Source organism: Morone saxatilis, unplaced genomic scaffold, assembly GCF_004916995.1.
Source record: "Morone saxatilis isolate NCDOM2014 unplaced genomic scaffold, NCSU_SB_2.0 Contig3, whole genome shotgun sequence".
Lineage (NCBI taxonomy): Eukaryota > Metazoa > Chordata > Actinopteri > Moronidae > Morone > Morone saxatilis.
The window spans coordinates 3374899-3389761 of NW_023339873.1; the positions used below are offsets into that span (position 1 = coordinate 3374899).

The window sequence follows — 14863 nt, forward strand, 5'->3', positions numbered from 1 at the left end:
GCTCATGCACGACTACCTACAGTAGTTATGAGACTCTTCTCACCAGATAGACAACACACTTATTTATTTATTAAGTGTTTAAGTGCATTGTTAAGTCCTGTTTGAGTAACATTTGGCCAGCTGTTTTGAGTCTTTTTTACAATATATTTGTTGTCTGCTTTTCAATAATCAGTAGAAACAAATGTCCTTAGCGCCAAAGACAGGGTAGCAAAGTCCAAAAGCATTAAGAGACAGACTAATGCTGTCACCATGGACAGCAGTATAGTAGTTAAAATGACATATTCAGCTCTTACCCGACAGGCGGGGTTGTTCCACTGTCCATCTGTCCGTCCAGGATAACTTTGTCCTTCTCTAGCTCCAGGATTATCTTGTCAATGCGACCGATCATGCGGTTTACTCTCTTGGACAGACGCTGGCTCGCCTTTGACTCCTCCAGTGCCTCTTCTTGGCCGGTCTTAGAAAGCTCCTTCTTTATTTCTTCCAGATCCTGGAAAAACACACATTATTACACAAACAAAGCAAATGATTTCAACTTTTACATAACCCAGGCTACAAAAACACTTATCACATATAATCACACGTTGTCTATTTTGAGACAAAATACTCTTAAAACCTCTAAAACCTTTGACTTGCATGGCAATAAATATTAATTTAACAAGTTAAATAAGATAAGTCTAACACAGGCACCTCATTGTATTCTTGGACATCATCCTTCAGTTCTTCAAGCTCTTCCTTTTCCAGAGTCAACAGCCTCTTCTGCTCCTTCAGCTTTGAGCATGCATCACTCAACAGGTCAATCTCTTCTTTGGTGATCTCCTCACCCTGGAACACAAACATATAATTGAAGATATTTGCTGCTGAATGTCAGAAATTCTACCCACAACTTGGATGAAAGCATTTACAGTAGATACTGAATGATAAACATATTAGCTTAAGGCCATATTTTCCCTTCAAAAATGAATGTACGTAACTATACACTCCAGTTACTTTAAGAAGTAGGTCAAAAAGTGCGTCCCCTTAACAAACACCACATGTGCATTTAATATAAACCACATAGGAGACCAACCCAAACACACAAAATGGGTAAAAGAGTGAAGCTCTAGAGGACACTGGGATACCCATAACCCCAGAAACACTTTATGGAGAGAACTCTGTGGAACTACAAAGGCTGTTAGGGAGGGAAAGGCTCAACTTGGTCAGTGACACTGCCTGGAAGGATCCACAAGGAAAAGAGAAGGAGATGTCCATATAGATGTGGGCCAAACAGAACTTGCAAATCATATTTAGCGTTTATTTGGTTTAAGTTCACTGAATGAGTGGGATTTTATGTAATAAGAGAGGGAACGCTGGTAAACGTTGACCACTCATGGCTATGATTAACCATGTCTGCTTTACATCCCACTTAAGAACACACAAAGCTGAATGAGCATTTTGTGGTGGGTTTATTTCTTGTAATGCAGATTATGTTCTCACTCCTGCTGAACATGAGATCAAATGGCAGTCTGAAATAGTTCAAACGCCAGAATTCTATGCAAGTACTGTTTAACCTTCATGTGGGGGCGCTCAGAGAAAGACCAGGTACTGTGCGTGCAGGGATAAACTGGTATGGGTTTGAGGGTCGTTTGGGAGGAGACATCATTAAACCTAACCTGGAGGCGCAGGAATGTCTGCCACTGTTCAAACTGTGTGGTACAGAAGATGCAGAAGTGATCAAATTAAATGGTGGCAACATGTGTTATACATAAATTACATTCTGACTAATAATCAGTAAATAAATAAGTAAAATCAAACATCAATGTTTAGTGCTGGTCGAGGGTTAGTAGTACTGTTGGGGAACGAGCTCTGTAACATAGGTAAAGTCTGGACTTAAAAAATCAATATTAACTTTACTAATGTCTAACACTGATTTGGAAATAATGAAAATGAAAATATAAAACTATAAATAATGAAATATTGTATTGTTATTAACTATAGTACCAATCTCTGAAAATAAACGCAGCTTTACAGACGACACTGTTTTATTTATGTTATATTTATGTCATAATACTGGTACATAAAAATGCAAATAGCAACTAATTGTGAAAAACAAAATCTACCAATCTCACAGGCTGTGTGTTTAGAGACATTACCTTGATTGCTTCGATGACAGGTGCTGTATCCCTCAGTATCTCTGAATGAGCAGCCTTGTCGGCTCTAGTCAGCTCTTCTTCGAACTCCAGCTCACCCTCCTGTATAAGACAGTGATGAGGCAAAGAACAACAGAGCTTAATAAGATGATGGTTGATGGGTGAGGATTTGTCAAAGGAACTGAAATATTTTGAACAATAACAACAAAAGGATCAGAGTTGTTACCCTGGCAGCTTTCTCCGCAGCGTCCGCCAACCTCTCCATCTCCCTGTCTTTGTTGTCCTGGCGTATGGCCGCCTCCTCCTGTAATGTCGTCTCCAGCTTGGTCTTATTGTCCACTTTGGAGAGCTCCATCTCTGCCACTATCATCTGAGCCTCCTTTGTCTGGAGAGAAGAGAGCAGGATAAACAACCACAAGCTAAACCTTAAATTCCCCCAGCTCAGCTAGGATGCTAAGAAGCTTATCTACTGATTACATAAATAAAATGTCTTTATCTTTATCAACTATGTATTATAATTTCACCAGGGCAAACAAGACCACAGCGAAGTCACACATCCCAGCCCACGGCTTCTTAACATACCACCATCTCAGGCAGCGTCTGCAGTGTTGTCTTCAGTTGGTCAGCGGGGGAAAGGGTGTCGGGGAGGTACATGGCTCGGGACAGCAGCAGCAGGGATGTGGGGATCTGCTGGTTCAGATGCAGCTCCAGCCACTACAAGAGCCAAATATAACACATGAGGTTATGACAAATATGTGATTTAACGTTGACAACAGCAAGACAAATGTAAAATCTTCTCAAACTTTCATAACCCTAATTGTCTACATAACATGTGTGGATGAGAGATACAAGATAAAAGAAGATGAATCCAGTTCTCTGTTAGATTAGATATGAGAGATTTCTCTTTGACCACAACAGGATTAAAGTTGATTTACATGTGAACTTGTGCACATCCTGCAAACACCCTCCATCTGCTGTTTGCTGTTATTACCTGGCTGAGTTGTTCCCTCAGTCGTTCTTCTGTGACTCCCAGAGATCTCATCCCTCTGACGCGACACGCTGCCTGCACCTCGTTCACGTTCAGACTCGCCACACCTTCATCTGCTATCAGCTGGATAAACAGAGTTCACACAGAGCATCCAATGATCAACTAACTTCCATTTTAATTGGGTTAAAAAGTTAAAATGCAAGTAATGTTTACCTAAAAGAGTGCTGTACCTATTGCCTCTGACCAATATCTGTCTATATAAAAGCGTAGCTGTCTGTTTAGTTTTGATAATGATAGGGGGACGTGATCATTTCAATAGGACATCCACTAGAACTTCACCACGGAGGTTCATACCTTGTCATCTGCACGGATGGCCCTCAGCTTCATGATAAGCTGGAAGCGGAGGAAATTGTTGGTCCCAATGGACTGGAGCTCCAGGAGACGGCAGAGAGCCACCAGCTGAGGTCGGGTCAGGTTGTCCAGAGTCAGCTCATCCTCGAACAGTTTGGAGAATTTTATGATCTGCTCATTACTGGGACGTTCCCCAGAGTTCCGTATCTACAAAGATGAAAAAGTAATGACAAGAAAATCTGGAACTGAGAGCCCTAGTTTCCTTGTATTTGCCCACCTTTTGTGACACAGACAGAAAATATTGCAATAAAATTTTTAAATAAAGCATGTAAGTTAACAGGAGAGTGACATATTGCAGCACTGGAATGAATGCTGAACTGCACATGACCTACATTTATTTTTACATACAGAGACATTTCATGGTTTCACCACCAGAGGGCAGCACTAAGCCTGGTTTCATTACCAACCTTCTGGAAGAAAGTAGAGAACTCCTCCGTCACATTGCCCTGGGCAGCCTTGTTCCGCAGAGCGATCTCCTCGATGGTGTCCTGCAAGAACTTGGCCATCTCCAGTTTGACTCTCAGCTCAGTTTTCAACCTCTCCTCCTAAAAACAACACATTACAAATTCAATGTGGTGTAAAAAAGAATAATCCATTCTTCATAGTACATTAGATTTCGGTGAGAATAGTTTTTTGAAGAATGTTATAAACTATGTGGTGAAATGGGAATTAAATTACTACTACTACTATATAACTACTACTATAAATGTAGAAACTTTACATTGAATTATTATAAGCACTGTCAAACACAAACAGTATAGGAGAACAGATCATGGATCTTGTTATGCTGTGGATCAGACTGTAAATAGGATTAACCGTCATCAGGATGAGACAGCAGCCTGATATTGCAACATTGATTTTGTAATGACCTGAAACATCAATCTACACAATCATTTAATAAACTCCAACGTACTGGTATTGGTATCGAGTTAAGAGCTGCAACAATTAGTAGATTAATCGATTAGATGGAAAAATGGATAAGCTACTATTTTGACAATCTCTTTAGTTATTTTTAAAATAAAAATACCAACCATTCTTTGGTTCCACCTTCTCAAATGTGAAGGTTAAATGCTTTTCTTTGTCATATATGATAGCAAAGTTAATATATTTGGGTTTTTAGACTAAATAAAACAAGCAATTTGAATAAATCACCCAAACAAAACCAACCAATTAAGAGAAAATAATAGGCAGATTAATCAATAATGAAAATAATCATTAGTTGCCGCCTTAGTTGAGCTACTGTGTCTTCAACTACACTGGCATATAATGTAGACCTAAAAATGGACTACGACAGCTAAAACAATCCCCAACATTGATGTTATGCGTCTGTATCAGGCAGCTTTTATTACCTTCTTTGACTGTGTCTCGAAGGTGGACGGCAGCATGTTGGGGAAGAGTTTCAGAGCTACAGGGAGCAGGAACTCCATGAAGGGGACGATGATGAAGACGAGGAAGGGAAGAAGTCTGAAGACGTCGGCACATGTTCTGAGGAACTAGGGAAAAAATTGGGAAAAAGTGGAATTAGAACAGACTCCTTAAATTTAGGTTAATGAAGAGGTTTTTTTCTGTGTCTTGAAGAACAGTAGAGATTATTTAAAATAACCACGGTTGATATTAACAAACTGATGCCAATGTGCAGTTGGGTCACGTTTCTATTTGTTGATCAGCTGAGCCAGTGACTGCTTGTATTTGGATGGCTATTCAGAACATGTAGGGCACGGGCCTCCACGTAATTTCCACCGGGCTGACGTTTGTGTATGCCTCCAGCAGAGGGCAGCAGCAAGAGGAAAAAGCCAACAGGGAACCATGTGAAAATGTTTACCTCATCTTCCTTTGTCCCTTGATACAATCACCCTGCTCAATCCCTCTTATAACAGTTTCAACAGTCAGCACTTTCAACCCTGTCCCCCATGCATCCCCAGAGCAACAGAAACCTCCTAGTTCATTGATGCGTCATTTGCATGGAGCTTTGGACCAAAGTGAACATTCTGCCTCACAAGGCTCAGAAACTGCCCACTTGAGCCAACAGGAAGCCCATTTGTTCAGCACAGACCTGAACAATCCTCAGAGTATAGAAGTACCAGGCCAACAGTAGTCTACTTCATTGTACAGCTGTCCAACTGTGGCTTACTGACCGTCCCGGGACACAATCCCAACCAGCCATCTACAGAAACGGCCCAGAGGGGCGAAGGCCAAAACACGAGCCCTTCTTTCTCCGCCCTTTCCACCTGCATGTCAGTGGAAAAGTAGGGTGAAGGAATTAGGCCAGCGTGAGTGAAAAGGCCTTTGTCCGCAGGCCCATTGACATGTATATCATCTCCCAGAGTTCTACATCAAAGGAGGGAGGGGAGGGGGTGGCAGGTTAAAATAGAAGAAGCCTTAAACGGAGGTCAGTGTATTGTAAGTGAATATGAAAGGAAGAGATTAAGGAGGCAAAACCAGTCCAGGTTAGATGAATGGGGTGTAGATTGGCTCCAGGACAGTCAGCTGCATTTGAAAAGGTGCAGATGGGTTGGTGGTGTGGGTTTAATGGGGGGGGGGGCTGTGGTCGTCATCAGCACTGACCAGAAGCTATTAGCACTCTGATAAGGCTGCATTTCCACTGTTTCCACTTTAGCATAATTACACCAATCATGCATCATGTTAAATACCGTAACTAAATTATATTGTTTTGTTTCACTTTCACTGGAATCATATCAACATGTGATAATATTGTTATTGTATAACAAAATTATGTAATCCAACAAGCAAACTGCAGTAAAATTCATTTCTGTTTTACATGTTTGTAGAGTTTGGTCTGTTTTTGATGTATACTGACATTAGAGAAAGAAAACTATTACTGTTAACTTTAACTATACTGACCATCAGTAACTATATGTACTAACACACACTCAACTGAGACTAATTTCATTACTGCATTAGTCAGATAAGGAGATTCAAATGGTTAATCTGACCAAAAGTAATAAAGATAAATATGAACGCTGTGAGTCAAATATCCAATTAATTAACCTATATAATGTTTTCACCTTGGCTCACGTTGTAGAGTTCAAAGAATAAGGTCAGTGGAAAATGTCCGTCTACAACGGGAGCACTGAAAAAAAGGGCCCAGTTCTTCACTGTACTGTTGCACCATCCCTTTGCAAAGCGATCAGAGGTCCCATTGTTACTGTGTAACTTGTGAAACTACCCTGCAAAACATGTCTCTGCACTGTACACTCCTCTAAGCTCACAGCACTGCACTTAAAAATCAAATACCGTTTCAGCAGGTATCATCTTGTATTTTAAAATGTTGCAACTTGCTAACAATAAAATGCTTTTATTTATAGTAAGGTTATAATTTATATCATTATTTAAAAAGGCAATACAGCGGCATTAATGGTGTAGTAACCTGATAACAATTTCGGTAATATACGTAGGTTGATGTTTTCACAATAGACTAATATCAATGCAATACTTTCAAAATCGAATGATGATTCTTGGAAGTCAAAATTGGCAATTATAATGCTGAATACCGAGTACTCATGACTCACACCGCTCGAACTCAGCCTTCACTTCGATCTCAGCTACACACCTGTACAGTTTTGCGATATATTGCGCAGTTGTGACGCTATCGTGTTTACAAAACCTCTTCAGAGAAAACTGCCTCCCTGGTAGTTCCCAGTAGAGTAGGTGTCTTCAGGGCCACATTTTGTCACGATGATACACACACACAGACTCACAAGGTGAAAACAATACCTGCCACACGCTGTTGTGGTAGTTTAGCAGGTAGTTTAGCATTTTTCAGCTTTGATTCATGGTTATTCCAAAGAAAGTGTTTCCAGGTTAAGTATTAAGCATATCATTCGTACAGTATTACCGTGAAACAAAAGGGAACGTTCAGAACATAAGGAAGAATGAATTTCTTGGTAATTGGGGCTGCACCCGATTGTTCAACACAAAGATTTGACTATTTGGTTCCTCTGTTTGTTTTTTTTCTCCAGTTCATCTCCACACTGAACTCAGATCAGCCGACCGAGCTATAATGTTGAGCGCTACAGGTAAGGTTTTTGTTTGAACTCGCTTTATCTCGTCAGATAGCAAAAGCAGTTGGTGAATTTTGAACTCGGCCGAGTATCTCAGCCATGGAAAGATTCCCAGACAAGGGCAGCAGTGGGCCAGTCAACCACAGAAGCAGCTCAGTTACTCACACTCAAACAGGAACATTCGCAGCTTGCCAATCATGTCCACTAAGTCTGTACCATCCTGTACTATTGAGGGACATTGGGAACCGTAAGCACGACCTGAGCTGGCCTGCTCACCTTCACTGAAATGACACTTGTGTGCCAGAACCGACATCAGATGACTGCAGTGGGCACTGGGCCTCAGTCCATACAGATTATCTTAACGTCAGACTCAGAATAAGTCAGATAACATGAGAGTCTGTCCTATAAACATCTTTTAGTACTTTATTTCCTGCAAAAGAGGTCAAATAACTTCGGTTAAGTTAGGTTGACTAAGTAAATAATATGATTACATCACCAGTTAAAATCCAAGAACAATTAACCATTATACCAAATGTATACTCGTCGTAACTGTATGACCCAGTTTAAGCATGTTTTAGCCACGTGACATTTTATTACATTACAACAACAGTTTTTAATCATTGTTTCGGTAGTTCATGATGAACCGATGATGATATAAGTGCAAAGTGTGAACAATAGGTGAAGTTAAATGAGGAGTGCTGAGCGCCCGGTGAGTAAACCCTCAGCGTGCAGCCAATTTCTATAATTGATCCCATTAGGTTTGCGAAGCAGCGGATTAAACATATAGAACAAGATGTCTGTGCTGTCAGACTTAAACCGTGCTCATCTCTGATCTCTAAACTCACGCTGGCTGCTCCATGAACTCTGAGCTTTCTTTCACAGGAAACACTGACTGATGGTTTCTACTTATATCATTACCCAAGTACTCTCTGTAACTGGACCGACTGTTGCTTGAAGTACACATATTCGTGGGTAAAACTGACCAGTAACTTGGTTGCTGTTGCTACACCAGTCAAGCTTTCCATTCCTAGACGTCACAAAATGCTCTACAAGGGCAACCGTGACAAATTAACCAATGGAAAGTATTATTTTACATTTCAGACAGAGGTGGACAAAAGCAGGCTAATCATTAAGAGCCACCAACTATCCATTTGCTGTCCAATATAACAGCTAGATAGCTATCCAATTAAGCCAAGTTGGCTACATAAAACGATTGAAAGTCTTTGTAATTCTTCCAGTTGACTCGTTTGAAAACACCTGTGAAAAGCTCTTATGTAAGCACAACATACATGATGCACTGTGCTAGAAGACTGCGGCTAAAACTGTACGTCCAGGGCGAAGAGTCAGCATCCATCCAAACCAAGCTTGACAGGCCTAGTTATAGTTGCTGAGCTACGATTACACAATCGCTGTACAGGTCTGTGGTTTAGCCAACGGTTAATGCTGCATCATCGAAGAGGAAGATATATGGCGTAAAAATAAACTTCCGCCTTTAAATCCGCCTTTGGGCTGCTCTGATGGAATTTAATGTTACATTTTTTTAAAGAATTACATTTCCTTTTAGCCAAATAAAGTCGCATTTAACAGATGTATTAACTGAGCACTGTGAATACTTGACGTCAGCTTTAAGTGTGTGTGAAGACAACAACTGAATACTCACTACTCCAACAGGGCTGCTCACAAGCCAGTTGTACAACACTGATGTTGTAATGTGAATGTGAGGTTGCATTACAAGCAAAGTGTGACCCTCAGTAAATGTTATAAACATCTAAAACGTTCTGTTCTCCATAGAAAACCTTTCAAAACTACAGGACACCTGTATTCCCTCCCTGCAGACCTCACCTGTCTCCTCTCGCGTCGGGACAGAGGGTTTCCGTTCAGCACTCTCCACAGCATGCGCCCAGCAATGGTGGTATCAATCCACAGCAGCCTGAAGCCGTGGTAGTAGTGCCTGATTTCATCCACCACCCACTGTCGCACCGTCCTTCTCACAGGTTTGGCGTCCAGTGTGGGGCTGTACACAGGCCCTCCCTCCTCCAGTTTCTTCTTCTTGTCCTTTAACGAACGCAGTGACTTCTCCACCTTGGAGTCGTCCCATCTCCTCCTCGAGGTGTGTATCCACCTCACACCGGTGATGTCCTGTGGCCGTGCTATCGTCCACTGGGATCCCGCTGTAATAGCCGGGTACGGTGAAGGAGAGGACCCCAGCACATAGGCACAGTAGAGCCTCTGTGAGTCCGGGCCATCTGACAAAGGGAGGGAAGGACTGGATGAAGAGACCTGGGACAAGCTGCCGAGCCGGAGTCCATCGGGTCTAAGGAGACAACAGGATGAAGAGCTTCAGAATACAGACAGACATTAAAAGAAAAGACTGAAACTCAAGTTTTAGACAGAAAAACAACAGCTTACTGATGTTACCTACAGAAAGCAGTGGGATTTAAAAGCATTGTTGCACAAAATGGAAGCTCAAATGCTGCAAGATACAGAGCAGGAATATAAATCCTCCTCAGGATTTCTCTTTAAAACTTCAAAGACATAATCTTTTCGATCGATATCACTCAGATCCCACTTAAAACTGGAGAAAGAAAGTATAAGATATCAGAAAATGACCTAGAGGTTATATTTAAGACAATACGTGAGGCACTGGCAACTTAAATCAGGCCTGAACGGAGGTTTCTAACACAGAAGCAGCATCCAAGAAAACACAAGGCTTTAAAAGACCTCTGACACGGACTCCAAGATTCAAAAAGCTTATATAACACTGCACATCAGAACATTAGTTTCCATATTATAGATATCTGTGATTTTTCTAGGAACTGCAGACACGGTGAAAGCCTCGCAGTTAATTAACTAACACTTACTTTTGACTGGAGAGTCTGAGCGCGGTGCAGTTGAAACAGGCACCATCTTGTAGTTTCCCTGAAAGGAGGAAAAAAAAAAAGACAAAAAACATGAGCAGCTGTGTTCTGATAATGAGCCATTAGACAGAGAGGGACACAAACACACACACCAGCAGCTATCTGCAGGCCCCGACTGGTCTGATACAGCCACTTTATATCTGTAATCACTGATCCAGCTACAACACACAGTGCTTTCACTTTTAAATGTTTCTACAGAGCCATTTTAGAGATTATCTTTTCTACTTTTCCCCCATATTTTGTATATTATTTGTAAAGATCTCTGCCAAACAACATTACGTTACGCATTATTCTTATTCTTCTGTTAATATCTTTACACTGATCCGTCTTGGAGGCCCACACAGGGGCTCCGAAACCCCCGAGGCCCCTGTCAGAGAGAGAGGGGGCGGAGTGGTGAGACATTTCCAACCAATCATCTCAGAGCACATGGCCTAACCACCTTCCTCTGGCTCTCACATGGCTGACTGGAGTGAATCCAGTAAGGCCTGGGTGAACATGACAGGCAGCCAGGAGGACAGAGAGTTTACTGGAACAGTGTCACCTCTATGGTCCAACAGCCGGCAACTGAGGCACGGACAGAAAACCCTGGAAAACACAGCAGAACACCTCAACCTACAGCATTCACCTGGCTGTACGAGCACACACTGCGTTTCCTCTGTGGTTTTATCCCCCCGACGCTTTTTACAGTTTTGGTTTCACGTTGACGCCTCTTTCTGTCGGATTAGATCGTTTCTTAGATTGTCTTTCAGTCACACAATGGTGCAACAGTATTTCTATATTTTTCTACATTTATAGTCTATATAAAGTATATAAAGTATAAAGTCTACTAGGGCACATCTTCTGGAACGTTACAGCCTTAAAAACAGATATACTGTACATATTTTCTTTCATAATAATGCTTTATTCTTTTCATTTCCTACTGCAAATGTTTCGTTTCACATTTATCTTCTTGGCTTTACAGTATTTGCTTTTTATCGTGTTTATTTTTTTTCTCAATCTTAACTGTTTTGCAACAAAATACCACCACAAATTCCTTGTGTGTGAAAACGTACTAGGCAGTAAACCCAGTTCTGATTCTGATACCATGAATCACAAAGGAGATTCCTATGGAGAAAATCTGTTTCCTCTTTAATCAGATTGCAAAAGTATGGCACTATACAATGTAAATATGTATATGTAAGCTGTGGTCCAGGTCAGGAACAGCATGTATGTACAGAACAGACTATCTGACTTGTACATTTGTTTAAAAAGGATAAGTTAGCGTTTTTATACACTGTAATTTTCAGTTTCTACGGCAGTGTGGCCACAAAACTGCAGAATACAGGAGATTGTGACTCATGCACAAAACCTCATTCAAGCAAAAGTAAAACTCAAAATGATTCCAGTAAACAAAGTTTTTGTCTACTAACCACAGTAATATAAAAACCAAGTATGTTTACTAAACCTCCGTTAGAATAAACTGCCATAGAAGCATTAGGATGTTTTGTTGATTATAACTGGTTTTGGAGACAAATACTGACATTACAGGGTTTTATTGAGTTTATTCGTATGTTTTTGTGAGTATCTTGTATTTTACGAAGCACGTCTGCAGTTCTGCACAACTTGGATGTTGATGAGTAAATTACAAAGCTTCGACAGAGATATCTGTTGACTCCTTAAGCATTACTATTGGAAAGTAATCTAAAGTATTAAGTGTTTACTGTGCTCGTGGTCTCCATTTGGTCTTGATCCCTTTTTGGATGTAGTCTTCGGTAGGTCCGGGGTCGGAAGGTCACGCCCCGCCCGCCTCAGCTCACTCGTGTGTGACCTGCGGTTCGTTTGTATTTCTGGCTTTGAGTGTGTGGTTTTGGTAACGTTCAGAGCACTTAAGAATGGCGTTTCTGGGTCAGTGTTCTCAGCGTGTGAACTGAGTGTAACTGGGAGTGGTCGCAGTGTCACTCGGGATAAAATGACTCAACACTCCACACAAATAAATGCAGGGCTCAGTATGTGGCGGCAGATACGCCCCCACCAGGCCTGTCACGGTAACTGCTTTTAAATAGTATTTCCATAAATGATATTATTGTCATTGTATGCCCCTGATTTAATGATAATATAATAGCATAATAACTCGGATACAGACACACAACTGGAACTGTTTCTGCGGTAGTTTACTGACGCTGTTTAATCTTTACTACTTCTGACCTCCCAACCTTTGTTAGACAGATACAAAGCCAGCATACTGATCAATGTTCAGTCACAGCAGGACCTGGAGCCCGCTGAGCAGCTCTTTGTCACCGTTTCTAATGTTTAACAACCAGAGTATGAGAGGATGCCCACCCTCCGTACTACAGGCACGTAACAGACATGGAAAAATGAAGCCGAGTCTGTCTCAGGTGGAGTTATAAGAGGCACTGACCTTTCCTCGTGGAAGCGCTGCAATTTGCCTGATAATCTGGGCCTAAAGCCAACAGCCCCGTCTCCCTGCGTCCAGCGCAGACAGACAAACTCCCTTTATGACTCTCTCATCTATTTATAAGCACGGCTTTAAAGCACCGACTAAACTACAGACGTAAATATTATCTTCATGTGGCACTGTCCTCTGAACGGCGCTCACTGACGGCTGTGACACAATGTACGTTTAGTATTTGAGAATAAAAGGTGCACCCAGACACAGCACCTTAACGTCTGAAGGTTACGCAACAGCTAACATGCAGTGCTTATCAGAATAAAACTGAATTACAGAGCTGGTCTGGAGCCACACTCAGCTGGAGTGATGCCCAGTTCAAGACCGGTCAGAGGAGAGATAAAATAAGAGCATTCTGCTGAAAAGACGGGGGACTAATGGGGGGGGTAATTTCTATTTATTCAGGCAGATTTAAGCAAAGAAAGCCAATTTATGAAAGGACATGGGCTCGGATAACTGGATAACAAAGGTAGCACAGAGATGTGAAGAAGCTAGAAACCAAATCATGAGTAATAAAACATCTCTTCTCTTTGTATAAAAATGTTAAAGTTTTACCTCCCTGACATATAAATGTAATAACAACTAACCTTAGAGAGTGTATAGCGTTGGTGAATTCAAAAAAGTGAGACTGCATATTAACCAAAAACATGTTAAACGTTACTTATCAGCCCAAACACCAACAATAAACCAGATAAACTGTGCTCCAAGGTCGCAACATATACATGTGTTTGGGTAATGATATCTGCTGAGTGCTGAATACACAGAAAGGGGAACCTGCCTGCCATTACAGAGCATCCTCTCAGACTGCAGTGGAAGAAAACAGGCTGTCCTCAGATAACCTGAATCCCTAATCATGTTGTGCTCCTCATTCAGTTCCCAGAAAGGTGAGTCGATGCACCTCACACCCACCACACGGCCTCAGGTAAAGCAATAACGGATTAGTAGGTTACAATAAGTGTTTTTTTTTAAATTGTGGTGCTCAGTTATCTGCTGGTACCTTGGGTGACCCCCACCATCCTCACCAGGGTTTAACCCCCCCTGCCTCTGTCAGTAAACACCTCCTCTACAGATGCTAATATATAATATAGATGTATTGTTTGCTTTATTTCGTCTCCATTAACGTGACAAACAAACACACCCAAAAAACAACAAACAAACACAGACAGTAACATAGAAAGCTTACCTTTCCTGAATTCGTTCTTTAACGACCTGGATGTTTTCATTAAAGGTGCCCGGGACCTCGTAAACAGGATTAACGCCATGCGGAGGACACTTTCTGTTTGAACTACCTTTAAACTGTTACGCTTTGGTTAGCCGCTTTGGTTAGCCGCTTAGCTCGCCACTGCTCGTTAAAGACGTTGGAACAAAAAAAAAAAAAGCTAAACAAAGAGTCGCTGTCCTGGTAAACAGAAACAACAACCCCCCCTCCCCCTCCCCTAAAAAAAACAACAACCTTGTATGCTTTTAACAAGCTACGACGGATAAATGAGTGCACATCGGCAGATTTAGCTCCATGTCCTTCTCCTCTCTGCGGATGACAGCTAGCCGGACCAGGCTCCCCAGTGACGTCAATCTGACGTCGGGAAAGAGACTTCCGGTGTGTTTTTAAAAATAAAAGTCCGGGTTGGACTTTTAATTTAAAGGAGGCAACGTGACCTTTTCACCTTTTTACTTTCAATGCGATTTATGGTTTGATTATTGGGAAAGAGTATGGAACTGTGTTGAGATCTAATGCATGCATTTTTTTATTTTTTTTACTTACTGTACTTATTGTAATATTGTCTTTTTTACTATTCTATCAGAATCAGAATCACAATCAGAATCTTGTTTATTGCCAAGTAGGTTTTTACGCCTACGAGGAATGTGACCTGGTGCAGTTGGTGCATAAAATATACAAATATACAAATATACAATTATTCAAATCACACAAAAAATCACACATCATTGCGTAA

At 41.3% G+C, this 14863-nt stretch overlaps 1 protein-coding gene across 4 annotated transcripts in view; it reads right to left on the minus strand.

Annotated features, from left to right (window-relative positions):
- letm1 (leucine zipper-EF-hand containing transmembrane protein 1) overlaps nt 1–14449 on the minus strand; it is a 21659-nt gene extending 7210 nt beyond the window's left edge. For 2 of the 4 annotated variants that reach the window (XM_035673324.1, XM_035673323.1), the window contains exons 1-12: nt 14095–14449; nt 10409–10466; nt 9390–9861; nt 4875–5018; nt 3933–4070; nt 3469–3672; nt 3118–3237; nt 2709–2840; nt 2353–2511; nt 2130–2228; nt 688–822; nt 294–487 (exon numbers count right to left, since the gene is read on the minus strand). In XM_035673324.1, the coding sequence (XP_035529217.1) occupies nt 294–487; nt 688–822; nt 2130–2228; nt 2353–2511; nt 2709–2840; nt 3118–3237; nt 3469–3672; nt 3933–4070; nt 4875–5018; nt 9390–9861; nt 10409–10466; nt 14095–14173 (1934 nt within the window). In that variant the 5' untranslated portion in view covers nt 14174–14449. The remainder of the gene's footprint in view (nt 1–293; nt 488–687; nt 823–2129; nt 2229–2352; nt 2512–2708; nt 2841–3117; nt 3238–3468; nt 3673–3932; nt 4071–4874; nt 5019–9389; nt 9862–10408; nt 10467–14094) is intronic. The other 2 variants (XM_035673326.1, XM_035673325.1) reach the window with 1 other exon arrangement.
- Between the last annotated feature and the right edge of the window lie 414 nt (nt 14450–14863).